Here is a 13,625-nt window from a genome sequence, read left to right as displayed (position 1 = left end):
TGGTTGACGATGATTTTATTCTAGATGCACTTGGTATGTGTTTGAATTCGATACATTCTCCAAGGCTGACTCAACGAAAGTGTGTCTGATTGAATGAATAATTCTGAGTGAGTGACAATTCTTTTGAATCTTACAAGTTATATATACAATATTGGTTACAAAAAGAACAAACAGGTAAACATGTGACAGACTTACAGTGACATGTTCCAAACTGGTCATTGTTTAATACATTAGTGGGACACCTGTCTGAACAAAGAATTAATTAATTACAAAGCAAACAAATGAGCATATATAGTTATATAAATAATTTTGATATAGAGACTGCTAATTAAACATGAAACGATACTAGATATGATATTTGATGAGAAAATCAAAAGAATTAAAATAAGAAACTAATCGTTTTGTTACATCCGCATCCAAATTAGTCACAATAATGACCTACTTTTGGTTATAAAAGTCTAATGACACCCCGTTCAGTAAGTTTCTCGACTTGTCAACGAGGTATTCGCTATGCCCGGTAAACATACATTCTTTTGTACCCCTGACGCTAACCTCTTTAACTTCGACGTTTCGCTAATAAATTTCCGAGACTCCAAACAGCTCAGTGATTGGGACGCTCAAGAGCACTCGGTATGGTTTTTTTGACGGTGAGTATGACGGTTACGAGTAATGACATGCTGCAATTCTTCGTTCAAATTCTCAAACATGGAAAGTCCATTACTGATAATCAAGTTAAACTCTTTTGTTGGTGCTCGTCCACCCTATCTCAGGTCATGTAGTTGCTTCTATGGTTGTTCAGTTTTACGGAAACATTGAAATAACGCAGAGGAATGACAGCACATGATAAGGTCACAGTTTTTTAGCCACTCATGTCGTGATGCATTTTTTTGACGCACGGTCGAATCCTTGCGGCAACAGTGGATGACTAACATTTTCTTATATCTAACGCGAGAATTTCATGGCCAGACTGACTGCAACAATAATCACGAGCACCAGGTTCTCGGCCACGAATCCAACTACTTTTTCGGCTTTCCTCAACAGGAATCTACCCACGGAGTAGGTTCAATAGTCGTAATTTACGGGAGGCAGGTGGACTTCTTTCGGTTTTGGAACTATTTTGATTTGCAAAAAATTTTTGATCTGAGGTCAAAATCCATGGGTAATATACCATAGGGGTCGTCTATGACATACAGATACTTGTACGCGATGACGCTATTCAGAAACACACTGCCTAATATGAAGGCCTACTCACTGTTTAATTGGGCATCTGAAGGGGTATAGAAATCACCCAGCAATGGCTGTGTGCCCCAACTCGCTGACGATTTGTCGTTCCTGGTATTGTTGTAAAGCCTAAGGGCCTAAAGTCTGTCTTTGTCTGCATCTCGTTTTGCAGCTCCCTGTTGAGGTAGTACAGTGTTTTGCCTTTTCCCGTTCCATGTCACCTATGCCGCGTTCAATCGTTAGAGTCGCCTTGTGTTGCTCTATAGATTGCTTGGCCTCCAGTAAATGCTGCAGCGTTTGCTATGGCGTTGCTGATAATAACCGCTGCAGTAGCCATGATTAGGTCCCTACACTTTTTTCACTACAGAATTTTCGACTTCGCCAGATAATCCTTGGATATGGTTGCTAAAGAAACCGCAACCATGAGTTTCATAGCCTCCGAAGGGTCAGCCTTGGAGAGATCACCCAATAAAATCGAAGCGAAATGTGGCATCTTCTTCCCTACATACCCTACGGTCAGCCAGCTTAGAACAGCCGAGTGACAAAGTGCGTTTGCGATTGTTTGAATGTTGATTCGTTGTCATTACCCGGAAATTTAAGTCATCTGTGCAAGGGAGTTTTCTGCAACAATGCAAAAGGGTGTAGTCAATTTCCAATGCAGTGAATACGTAAAGCGTAATTCAATCAATCTCCAGCGCATTTTACGCAAAATGACATGCTAGTGTGATGATTCACGAACAAAAATATTTACACTTTTGGGTTTTCCGCATATTTGGGATGACCCGTTTTTTTTGGATTTTTTATGCTCCTCCATTCACGACGACACGGGGTTCTGCACCATGTCGTGAAGTTGTTCCTCGAGATCCATTCTGTTATAAATAGTAAATATTTTCTCTCATGATACGTTTGTCTTTATTGTCCGTTATTCGTCCTTGAAAGCCCCTTGCGGTCTTCCTCTCTATTACACAACCTTCAAAATTACCTGTATATCTAGATGGCGTTACCATGCAATCAGTATAGAACACCATTGAATATGCTGCCACTACAATCAATAACACATAACACAGTACATATGTAGCTCAGCAGGGAATAAAGATTCAATCCTTGCATCAACCCTCTCTTGTACGGATTACACTTTGGCTTTCTTATGGATTGCCATACTTCATTTTGATATTTTAATAATTTTCATGATTTTATTACCTAAAGCAATTTAGAGATAAAGGGGTTCTTGAGAAAACTGGACTCGGAGATCTCTATGAAGCATTAGTTAGGTAACTATGTTTACAATCTTTATGGACAATTATTCTGTTATTGCATATCCTTAGGCTGATTTTGTATCGGGCTTTTCATGAATGATGTCTACAGGTCAAGAACATTTTTTCAACCCTACTCCCACATGCATACTAAATTCAGTCAAAATAACAGTGGAATGTTTCAAGTGATAGTGTAGTGCATGAACCTATATTGATGTTGAATGTGTTCACTGGACATCCATTCTTCTGAATCCCTTTGAAATGGACATTAAAATCTGATTTTGGTAGATCCTTCCCCAGCAAGGTAGACATCATTTCATGATCGGTCGTTTTCCAGTAATCGTTAAATTCTGATGTAATAAAGGTTGTGCTATACCCTTTAAAAATTGAGAGGATTTTAATATGTTATTTATTTGTATTATGTAGTGATGTTGACAGTCATCGTGTCTTGTATTGCCCATTCATTGAACATGGTGCTGGATTCGAAAAATATAGTAAGATATATATTGACTTCCGATATTTTCCAGCTTTTAAAGCTGTTTCCATTTAACAATGCTTACCACTAACTAAAAAAAACCATAGAATTAGATATGTGTTCATTAAAAAAGAGCGCATAGTCTAGCTTTGTTAGGTGCACAAAATAAGAAATTAATCCACGAAAACTTGAAATCCATGCTTACATATATTTTAATTAATTGGTGTTCTTTGAGAATATATAAAAGAAAAACAAATCCAGAATGTGAAGTATTATTCACGCTTGAATGTGGCAGTTCAGACCTCAGTTACTTGATGGGTTTAGCGCATAGAAACCACAGGGTTCCAGATCTGCGATAATATAAACTGTTTGATGCACCGTGATCATAACCACTGGGATAGACTTTAGTACGTACGCACCATTTGATGCCTTTTTGATAGAGCATTGAATGACAATATTACTTTACAATGTACTATAACTCAATAAATGTTCTAACAATCATCATGACAGCCGTATCAGCAGAATTTAAAATAATGCAATGAGGATTCTGATCTTGTCCAGTTCGACTCATATGCATATTTCACTTACCTCCAAAGATAAAACGGCTCTTGCCACCAATCAATAAGTATGTTCTCGAAAGTCATTATGTATATGAACAAGGGGTAGGGGCATTTATGAAAAGGACTGTTGCGTATAAGGGAGGGAGGGGGTTAAAAATTGGTTCTTTTTGCGTACATACTAATTGAATGATACCAGAGCAAAATTTGACCAATGCACTTACCTTCATGATTTTTTAGGTGATGGTCATTGTCCTCACGAAGCTGGCTATGACTCATATATGGCTGGAGTAGGTATGTTATCATCAATGGTGGTATTAAGATGATTTGTAGTGGCTGGATGCGAATTGATCAGTTTTATCCATATACTGCTTCTCATTTCAGTGTTCCTTCAAGTGTGTCATTTATTTTCAACTCAAGATGTTAAGTATGTTCTTCTTTGTTGTTGGACTTTGTTGTACATAGCTGCAATCTAATTTAACAGTCACGAACATGACCCCCAAAATATGGAATTCTGTATGACTGATTATATCTATCATAATATTCATCCAGTTATTTCCTGTACAGCCAATGCCAGTGTCTTCTACCATTCCCATACGCATTCGAGGTGCCTCTTAACGTGTTTGTCCCAAATTTTACCTCCCTGTTCGCCATGCCAAGAATGTAACAACAAAACACACGAAATGCACTAGTTCCTACACATGTTGAAGAACAGTCCCATAGCATGAAGTAAAATGGAGTAGTGACCATAGGAGCAGATAGATGCCTTTATTTAGATATAGACTAATAACTATACAATTGATACATTTGACTTTTTATTTTCATAAAGCACAACTTTTTTGCTTTCGATACCTTTAGCACAGTAATAACGAAAGGTCATGCCTTTGTTCTCGTCGTAATGAAGCCATTGTCAATTTTCAAACGAATTTGGCTGGAAAGCCTTCGTACCATTCTTTTTTCCAAACCCCTTCATTAGAAAATCATGACTTTCTAGTTGGTTTGGTCCATCAAGAATTTTTTTCGCGACGAGTTTCAAATGCACCATCCTCTATTCATGTGTGCAAATTTAAATCTTATATTATGTGTGAATATTTATTTTCTAGAAATGATTCCAATGTAGACAATTCACCCATTTTTTAGGTTGTGATAGCGGATCTTTGTCAGCGGTTATACTACAATCAAATCTATTTTAGCACATTTAAACACAATTTCAGTAGCCTGTAACTTCACTATTAATGGGCGAATGGGGCAGATTAACCAGGCATATATTTCGGAATTTGTTTTCTATTTATGGTGCACAAATTTGAAAGCAGTGGGTATCATATTTTTGAGAATTTTACAGAAAAAGGTCAAAAATTACATTAATTTTAGCATGTTTTTTATGCAGCATCTTAAACTGTCCAAAATAAACATGTAAGCCCTTTTGGCGCTGACTAATTAATACCCTAAAGTGCTGGATATGATTTGGTCATGTTAAAAAAATTCCAGTCCGGTGCATCAATTAACAGGCATCAGGTGTTATGTGTCTACACCGCGGCTGGTGTATCATTAGTTACTTATATCTATCTGTGTTTGACAGGTGCTGCCATCTTTCATAAGGGATAAAAATGTTTACGAATTACATCAATACATTGCAGTTTGATGCACCGGCGAAGTCCATCACCGATTTATACACTACAATGCTGTGTAGACGCTCTGTGTGTAAGATCTTGTCAAAATTCGATGCTTTGTTCATTAGTTAGGTCATCCAAAGACAAACACATTCTGGTTGAAGATGAGGTCATTAGACAGGCATCTTTCATACGATCGATCCAATAACTTGTATGGTTCGATGTACCCAGAGGGTACTTATTCATATGGGACGTCAAGATACATGCAAATTTCCATTGTTAACTTCAAAATGTGGAAGTTGCAAATTCAAATTGTATTATTAGATAGGTCAGCACATTTCACATTGTTGTGGTGCCATCAGGGTAAGATCCCTTTGAGCCGATGCTAGCTACTGAATCATGATATACTAAATCAAGCAAGGTACATGCTACATGGTAAATGGAAACATTTTTATTTATAGATCATCACAAGCTGAACCAGTTCCGTTCAAGAAATATCTGAGTAGAATGAAACCATTTTGTAACAAAATCAATGTGATACGGGCTGCTGTTAATTCAATTGTACGCAAGTCAGACTTTTCAAACATTCATACTCTACCAACCTTTAAAAAATTTTGCAGACTATTTATCTACATTCTTACCTCAGGCATTGTCTCAACAAGACCCTATATCAATCAGACCGGAATGGCTGTATATAAAAAGTAAAACGTCACAGAAGAAGCTATGTAGTAAAGAGGTAATTCTTATTGTGGCCTTCCTTTTTCCAATTACAACATCGTTCACCACACTTAAATGTGGTTATCCTACTATTCTCTCAATTATTCTTAGTTTTGAAGATTATCTATGCTGAACTGAGCTCGAAATGATCACATATTATCAAATGATCGGTTTAGCTTACGATCACCCATGGTGTAGACGTAAAAATCATATATCATTCTATATCCTTTATCTCAAAAAAAGTAATCTTTACAAGTACATTTGTATAGAATTAAAACATCACATTGTAAAAAGCCTTTTGTTACATAAGTTCATTTTTAAATCATAGCTGGCTGGATTATTGTCGAGTTATGGAACGGTGGACATTCGCCTAAAAGGAGATTATGAAGGTTTTGTTGCTGCCAGTAATCTAAGATGGTATGTTGAAGAATGGACCATGTAATTTAATGTATTAATGTATGTTTAATGGATTTTGATTGTCCTCTCAGGAATTTGTTTGTTTTTCAGTTCCAAGGATATTTTAAGAGCGTTCACGTCTCATGACTGGATGAAGATATCTAAGTACAACAAATGGATACACTGTGTATACATCAGAGGTCTACTGAAGTACGTAAGCATGTAGTCAAATAGATGCACATGTTCTGTTAGACCTTTGGAAAAAAGAAATTCAGATATGAAATCATAATTGAATCAGGGTAGCGTAATTGAATCAGGGTAGCGTGGAAGGTGATAACTCGTCTTGAATTATGATGACCTGGTTGATCGATAATTTTATGAAGGTTATTCAGTTTTGGAGATTTAAGTGGTTTTGATGTTGAAACACCACCTCGAACAAGTAGTCAGTCTCTTTGAGTAGATGTAAAGTAGGAGTGTCATCATAATATCATCAGTCAGCAAACCCTACTCTGACTAGGAATATGCTATAGGCCTCAGGCGGTGCAGATTCAGGGGAATCTCAAGGAAGCTCAAATCCCTCTGTGGGAAATGGTAAAGAGAAGCGATTATGGCTGTACTGCGCAGCTGCGCCATGCAAATTTGAAATGAATGTAATTATAGAAAACTTAGATATTACATTGTTCTGATACACAGCTGGTATGCTGTCTGGCATGACTTGACGTATAGCATTGACTAACGTATGGTGGTGCCATCATGTGGAGTCATCATCTTGAATCAACGTCGAATTATAGCACGGATTTCGCGGAATCCCTAGGTGTCTGTGATCCCCTTTGGGACATAGTTGAGTCAAATCACAGCTGCCTCATTCTGATTATAAATGAAGGGAATTATGTATGCCTATGTGCCTATGCCTATTTAAGTTTCCACAAAATTGGCTGCCTTCCAAACAACTGCCAATCATCCTAGCGACTGCCGGTGTTACAGGAGTAGTCTATATTCGATGAATTATTTCAATTTTGAACTCATCGTTGATGCTCCAGATCTTGTTATCTAGACTATTTGACATATTTCACATGTGAACAAGGTGAAAACTTTGTTCGGTGAACTCACAGAGACACTCGAAGAGACAGTTTGGGTAGCCTAATAGCATAAATATGTTCTTAAGCTGGCTGCTTAACCAATCAACAGTCACTACTGCAGTCACTTACACTAGCAAATCAATTAATTTGATATTTCTAAAGATGAAAATATGCAATTTGATGTATATACTATTCCCGATTCCTTGCTTTTATCACTAGTATGTGCTTCTTTAGATAGAGATCTGATTTAATCATGCCCATGAAATTTCAATAAATGAGCTTTCGTTACCTCAGGCTAACTAAATATTAGATAACTAAATATTTCTGTGAAAACAAGCACTGTGTCAGTGGTAACGGAAAATTTTGCAACTGCCATTTCTTTGTCCGCAACTGGTATTTCAAATCATTTTGAAAGCCCTGAATGCACCCTCAAATATTGCCATTAAATACAACGAGACATGTAGTACTATATAGGTAACCTATTTCATTGATGCACAAGCTATTGCTACTAATGTGTAACACCTTCATCATTCACCTGATGAAGCTACTATACATTAGTAGCGTAATATTGTAATACTACTCGTCTCATTGTATCATCCTCGCTTGCCAGGAGTCTGGTATCGCTCCCCGAACTCACCTCCACCAGCCCCCTGGCCTCACGACATGTGATTTCATTACTGGCGCTGTTGCGCATGACGTCATTGACCGATTTGAGCAGCACTTCCTTGTTCGGTAAAACGTTCGCTGATTGATCCATTTAACGGGAATTCCAACTGAAGCATAACGTTGTTTGTTACAAGCCCTGCGATTGGTGCAAACGGATTATGGTTGGCTAGTAACGACTCCAACGACTCGTGAGGTCAAGGGGTTCGGGGAACGACTTTATCTTAGTAGGTTCGAATCCCTTGACGGATGAAGATGCATTGTTTATATTCTACACCCAGTTAACGCCGTTCCTCTACAAATCTTCTCAACATGAAATTCTGTGTAATTATAGAGGTGTCTCAGAAAATTACCGAAGCTTTAAGAGGTTTAAGATGTGTTTCTTTACTGATATCAATTATAGTTATTGAATAATTAATTATAAAACTTCGGTAACACATTATTTTTAAAACCACACATACGTCTGATGTTTTTTACGACCACCTAGCTTCATAACATTTAGTATGGTAATGGGAGGAGCGAAAATCGGGCTTTTAGCCAGTGTTGTCATATGGCGGAACAATAGATTGCAGAATTTTTCAAAAAACACGGAATCTCTTCATTTTTACTATACATAGTAACCGGACAAGACATCGGACCCAAGAAGGTTTCAATACCGGGTACCAGTATGTGATAATTCATGATATTGCCAGTCAATAACTTAATCTGTGATGCAGAGTTTCGCTGTACTGTATTGAGTGAAGGAATCCAAATGGATAGAAAATAAATAAGTAGGCATCGTGAGTAATTGGGAAAGTGGGCTTTCATACCAGAGGTCGTGAGGTCGAGACACCCCTCATCACCACAAATAATTTTTTCCCCTAATAAATTGGAGATAGAAAAGCATTCTTAGCAACAATAAATAACAGAATAAAACCAGCAAAAAAACAATTTGAAATAAAAAAGTTAGCCGACGTTACAAAAGAAATTGAACATAAAATATTGAAATTAGAAAAGATAAAAACTAAATATGGAGAGAAAGTATCAGCAAATTAAGAAATAAAAATAAGTTTAGAAAAATTAAAAAATTTTTTGCTTTTTTCCAAAAATAAACAAACTTTTTAATATAAAAGCGCTAATAAAATGATAAAATTGTCAAATATTAAAAGTGTGAGTAAAATAATTTAGATTTTCAATATTTAAAGTGTGAGTAAAATAATTTAGATTTTCAATGTTAAAAGTGTGAGTAAAGTGTGAGTAAAATAAGTTAGATTTTCAATATTAAAAGTGTGAGTAAAGTGTGAGTAATAATTTTGCTACATAAATGAAAGAAGAAATGGAATTTAAAATTGAAATAAATGAATTTAATGAATTATTTTCACTATTTAACATTAAAAATTGTATCTCAGCAAAAAATTTAGCGTATGGAAGGCAATATAAAATTGATAATATTACTGTTATTAATCAGATATTATTAAATGAAACATATTTAATTACTGAACTAATAGATACTTTAGATAATGGTGCCAAAAATCCTAAAATATTTAATACAGTTTTAAATTATAAAGGTAATTTAGATGAAAACATAATAAATATTCTTAAATTTCCTTTTAATGAAAGAGAAAGTGATATAATACTTTCAAAAGGTAATGATAGGATAGACTTAAGAATTGAAAAACGACAATTATATTATTGTAATTTTGATAATAAACAAATTATTTATAATGAAAATACATCAAATATTGAAATTCAATGTGATTTAGAAAACAATAATTCTTTTAAAGATATTGCAATTCAGTGTGATTTAGAAAATAGTAAATCTTTTAAAGATATTGCAATTCCATGTGATTTAGAAAATGAATTCAAAAGATTTAATCCTAATGAAAAAATTCATTGTTATTGCGGAGGTAAATATTCAAAATCACATATATCAAAGCATTATCAAACAATTAAACATAAAAACTGACGTAAAGAGTAACAATTCTACATTAAAAATAAATTAAATAGTCAAATAATTATTGAATTAAGTTAAATGATTTAAATATCTAATAGACTGTTAAAATGCTAAATTGTCAGACTGTTAAATAATAAATTGTTAGACTGTTTAAATGATAAATTGTTAGAATGTTAAAATGTTAAATTGTTAGACTGTTAAAATGTTAAATTGTTTGACTGTTGAAATGATAAATTGTTTGACAGTTGAAATGTTAAATTGTTTGACTGTTAAAATGTTAAATTGTTGGACTGTTAAAATGTTAAATTGTTAGACTGTTAAAATGATAAATTGTTAGACTGTTAAAATGTTAAATTGTTCGACTGTTGAAATGTTAAATTGTTAGACTGTTGAAATGTTAAATTGTTCTGCTGTAAATTTAATTGTTATTTGATTTAATCATTTAAAAGTTTAATATTTTAAAAATGATCATAAAGTATTTAATTAAAAACTAGCAAATATTTATTAATTTTCTAATTTCTTTCTTAAATAAATGGATGGTTTCATTCCAACTGGAAAAAGTGATTTGAAACATTATCTTGTAGCAGGAGGATTAATATTGGCTGCGCTTTATTTATACTATGAGAATATTAGTAAGGATTTGATGAATGAAAATATGAAATTGAGCAAGAAATTAAAGAAGTTAAATACTAAAAATAGAAATAATCATAAAAACGGTAATAATCACAAGAAAGTTGTTGAATCAGATTAAATAGTGAATTAATCTAATAAAATCTTTTTCTAATTAAATGAGTGAAAATATATTAAATTTGTTAAATCTTATTTACAGAAATCAAGAGAAAATGAAATTAATTATGATGATTTCAGGGGAACTTTCATTTTCAGTTTATAGTTTGAAACAATTGTTTCATTTTTATGATGATTGTAAAATAAAATATATTGAATTGAAAAATAATATCAATTAGATTTCAGATAGAATGAATAATATTAAAAGATGTGAAATTTGTAGTAAAAATTACAAGACGGAAAAAGGATTTAGAAATCATAAATTCAGGCATAAATTAGAATGATTAAATGAAAAATCAAAGTAAAGAATTTTAAGAAAATCTCATTTATTGTGTAAAATTGAAATAATTTGAACTAAACTAAAATTAAACTAAAATATACAATTTTGTTAATCTAATGCATCTTTAGTTATATTTTAGTTGAATTGTAATTAAAGTTAGTTGCAACTATCTTCAACTAGAATTTAACTAGAATTGAATAAAAATACACTAAATTAACTGGCCTGTTAATTTAGTGTATTTTTATTCAATTCTAGTTAAATTCTATTTTAACAGTCTAACAATTTAACATTTCAACAGTCAAACAATTTAACATTTAACAGTCTAACAATTTAACATTTCAACAGTCAAACAATTTATCATTTTAACTGTCGAACAATTTAACATTTTAATAGTCTAACAATTTAACAGTCTAACAATTTAACATTTCAACAGTCGAACAATTTAACATTTTAACAGTCTAACAATTTAAAATTTTAACAGTCTAACAATTTAACATTTCAACGGTCTAACAATTTAACATTTCAACAGTCAAACAATTTATCATTTCAACTGTCAATCAATTTAACATTTCAACTGTCAAACAATTTATCATTTTAACAGTCTAGCAATTTAACATTTCAACTGTCAAACAATTTATCATTTTAACAGTCTAACAATTTAACATTTTAACAGTCTAACTATTTATCATTTCAACTATCAAACAATTTATCATTTTAACAGTCTAACAATTTAACATTTCAACTGTCAAACAATTTATCATTTTAACAGTCTAACATTTTAACAGTCTAAAAATTTAACATTTCAACTGTCAAACAATTTATCATTTCAGCAGTCTAACAACTTAACATTTTAACAGTCTAACAATTTAACATTTTAACAGTCTAAAAATTTAACATTTCAACAGTCAAACAATTTAACATTTTAACAGTCTAACAATTTAACATTTCAACCGTCAAACAATTTATCATTTTAACAGTCTAACAATTTAACATTTTAACAGTCTAACAATTTAACATTTCAACAGTCAAACAATTTAACATTTAACTGTCGAACAATTTATCATTTTAACAGTCGAACAATTTAACATTTTAACAGTCTAACATTTTAACAGTCTAACAATTTAACGTTTTAACAGTCTAACAATTAAACATTTCAACAGTCAAACAATTGATCATTTTAACAGTCTAACAATTTAACATTTCAACAGTCTAACAATTTAATATTTCAACAGTCTAACAATTTAACATTTCAACAGTCAAACAATTTAACATTTCAACTATCAAACAATTTATGATTTCAACAGTCAAACAATTTAGCATTTTAACAGTCTAACAATTTAACATTTTAACATTCTAACAATTTATCATTTAAACGGTCTAACAATTTATTATTTAACAGTCTGACAATTTATCATTTTAACAGTCTATTAGATATTTAAATAATTTTACTTAATTCAATAATTATTTGACTATTTAATTTATTTTTAATGTAGAATTGTTACTCTTTACGCCAGTTTTTATGTTTAATTGTTTGATAATGCTTTGATTTATGTGATTTTGGATATTTACCTCCGCAATAACAATGAATTTTTTCATTAGGATTCATTTCTTTTGAATTCATTTTCTAAATCACATTGAATGGCTCACAGGTGGCAGCCAGTCAACTGTATCATGAAATGATTTCTGATGAAATAGCCGGCAAATAAAGGGATTCGAACCTAACTCAGTGCATCGATTGGTCCGGTACCTTGTCCGACAGTGGGAATCAGCACGAGAAAACCCGGTTACTATTTATAGTGAAAATGAAGAAATTCCGTGTTTTTGGGAATTTCCGCGATTCCGTTGTTCCGCGTTATGACAACACCGGCTTTTAGCCCAACACCAAGTGCAGCATTTCTCTTTACTCAAACCCTAAAACCCAGAACTCTAACCCCTAACCCTATAAACTGCAACCCTAAAATCTTAATCAGGTCGAGGGAAGATTGAAATGATTCCTTTCTTTTTCAGAATTGGGGCTATCACCTCAGGCGTATTGGTGACCAGTGCTTTAATTTCTTGTTTGATGGACAGTTGAAATTCCTGTCTCAATGAATGGATGACAGTCAATGAATTAGGACTATTCACTATCAATGACTGTGACCTCTTATGTCACAAATCACCTGAGCAGGAATTTTTAAAACCGCCACAATAATGTTTCCTTAATTTCAGAAAATAAATCATGTAAACCATCTATTTTCTTATCAATTTTTTCAACCCATTGCATTCACTTTTCATTAAACATTCCTCCCTTCATTTCCAACTAAGACTAAGTTGTTTTGGGTAGTTTTTCAAGATGCTCATATGTAATGTTTTGATATCTGGTTTAACCCTTTCAGTACTCAACTCACCATCTTACATGGTATACTATCTGAGATGATTTCTGGGTCCAATACGGACTAAATTAATGAAATGTGAAAATTCAATATGTCTCTCTAAAATTACTCTAAATGTTATTTTTTTGTTGATAAAAACGCAAAAATTTTGGTCAATTTTAACCTTAAAGTAGTTCTGGAATTTGGGTTAACATGTCTTGGAGATTGAAAATAAATACATTTTAGTAGTTGAATGTGTCCGTGTTTTTATTCAAAAAAAATCTATAAAGTTATAATTATCGCG

The 13,625-nt window shown here is 32.9% G+C and overlaps 1 protein-coding gene across 1 annotated transcript in view; it reads left to right on the top strand.

Annotated features, from left to right (window-relative positions):
- The window catches only part of LOC141899886 (poly(A)-specific ribonuclease PNLDC1-like), a 146,434-nt gene extending 133,284 nt beyond the window's left edge, over window positions 1–13,150 (top strand). The window contains exons 13-21 of the mRNA XM_074786491.1: window positions 2,428–2,492; window positions 2,901–2,968; window positions 3,747–3,800; window positions 3,891–3,933; window positions 5,578–5,677; window positions 5,763–5,852; window positions 6,162–6,250; window positions 6,341–6,439; window positions 12,978–13,150. Of these exons, the coding sequence (XP_074642592.1) occupies window positions 2,428–2,492; window positions 2,901–2,968; window positions 3,747–3,800; window positions 3,891–3,933; window positions 5,578–5,677; window positions 5,763–5,852; window positions 6,162–6,250; window positions 6,341–6,439; window positions 12,978–13,044 (675 nt within the window). The 3' untranslated portion in view covers window positions 13,045–13,150. The remainder of the gene's footprint in view (window positions 1–2,427; window positions 2,493–2,900; window positions 2,969–3,746; window positions 3,801–3,890; window positions 3,934–5,577; window positions 5,678–5,762; window positions 5,853–6,161; window positions 6,251–6,340; window positions 6,440–12,977) is intronic.
- Window positions 13,151–13,625: the final 475 nt, after the last annotated feature.

Source organism: Tubulanus polymorphus, chromosome 2, assembly GCF_964204645.1.
Source record: "Tubulanus polymorphus chromosome 2, tnTubPoly1.2, whole genome shotgun sequence".
Taxonomy (NCBI): Eukaryota; Metazoa; Nemertea; class Palaeonemertea; order Tubulaniformes; family Tubulanidae; genus Tubulanus; species Tubulanus polymorphus.
This window is presented reverse-complemented; position numbering and strand designations above follow the sequence as displayed.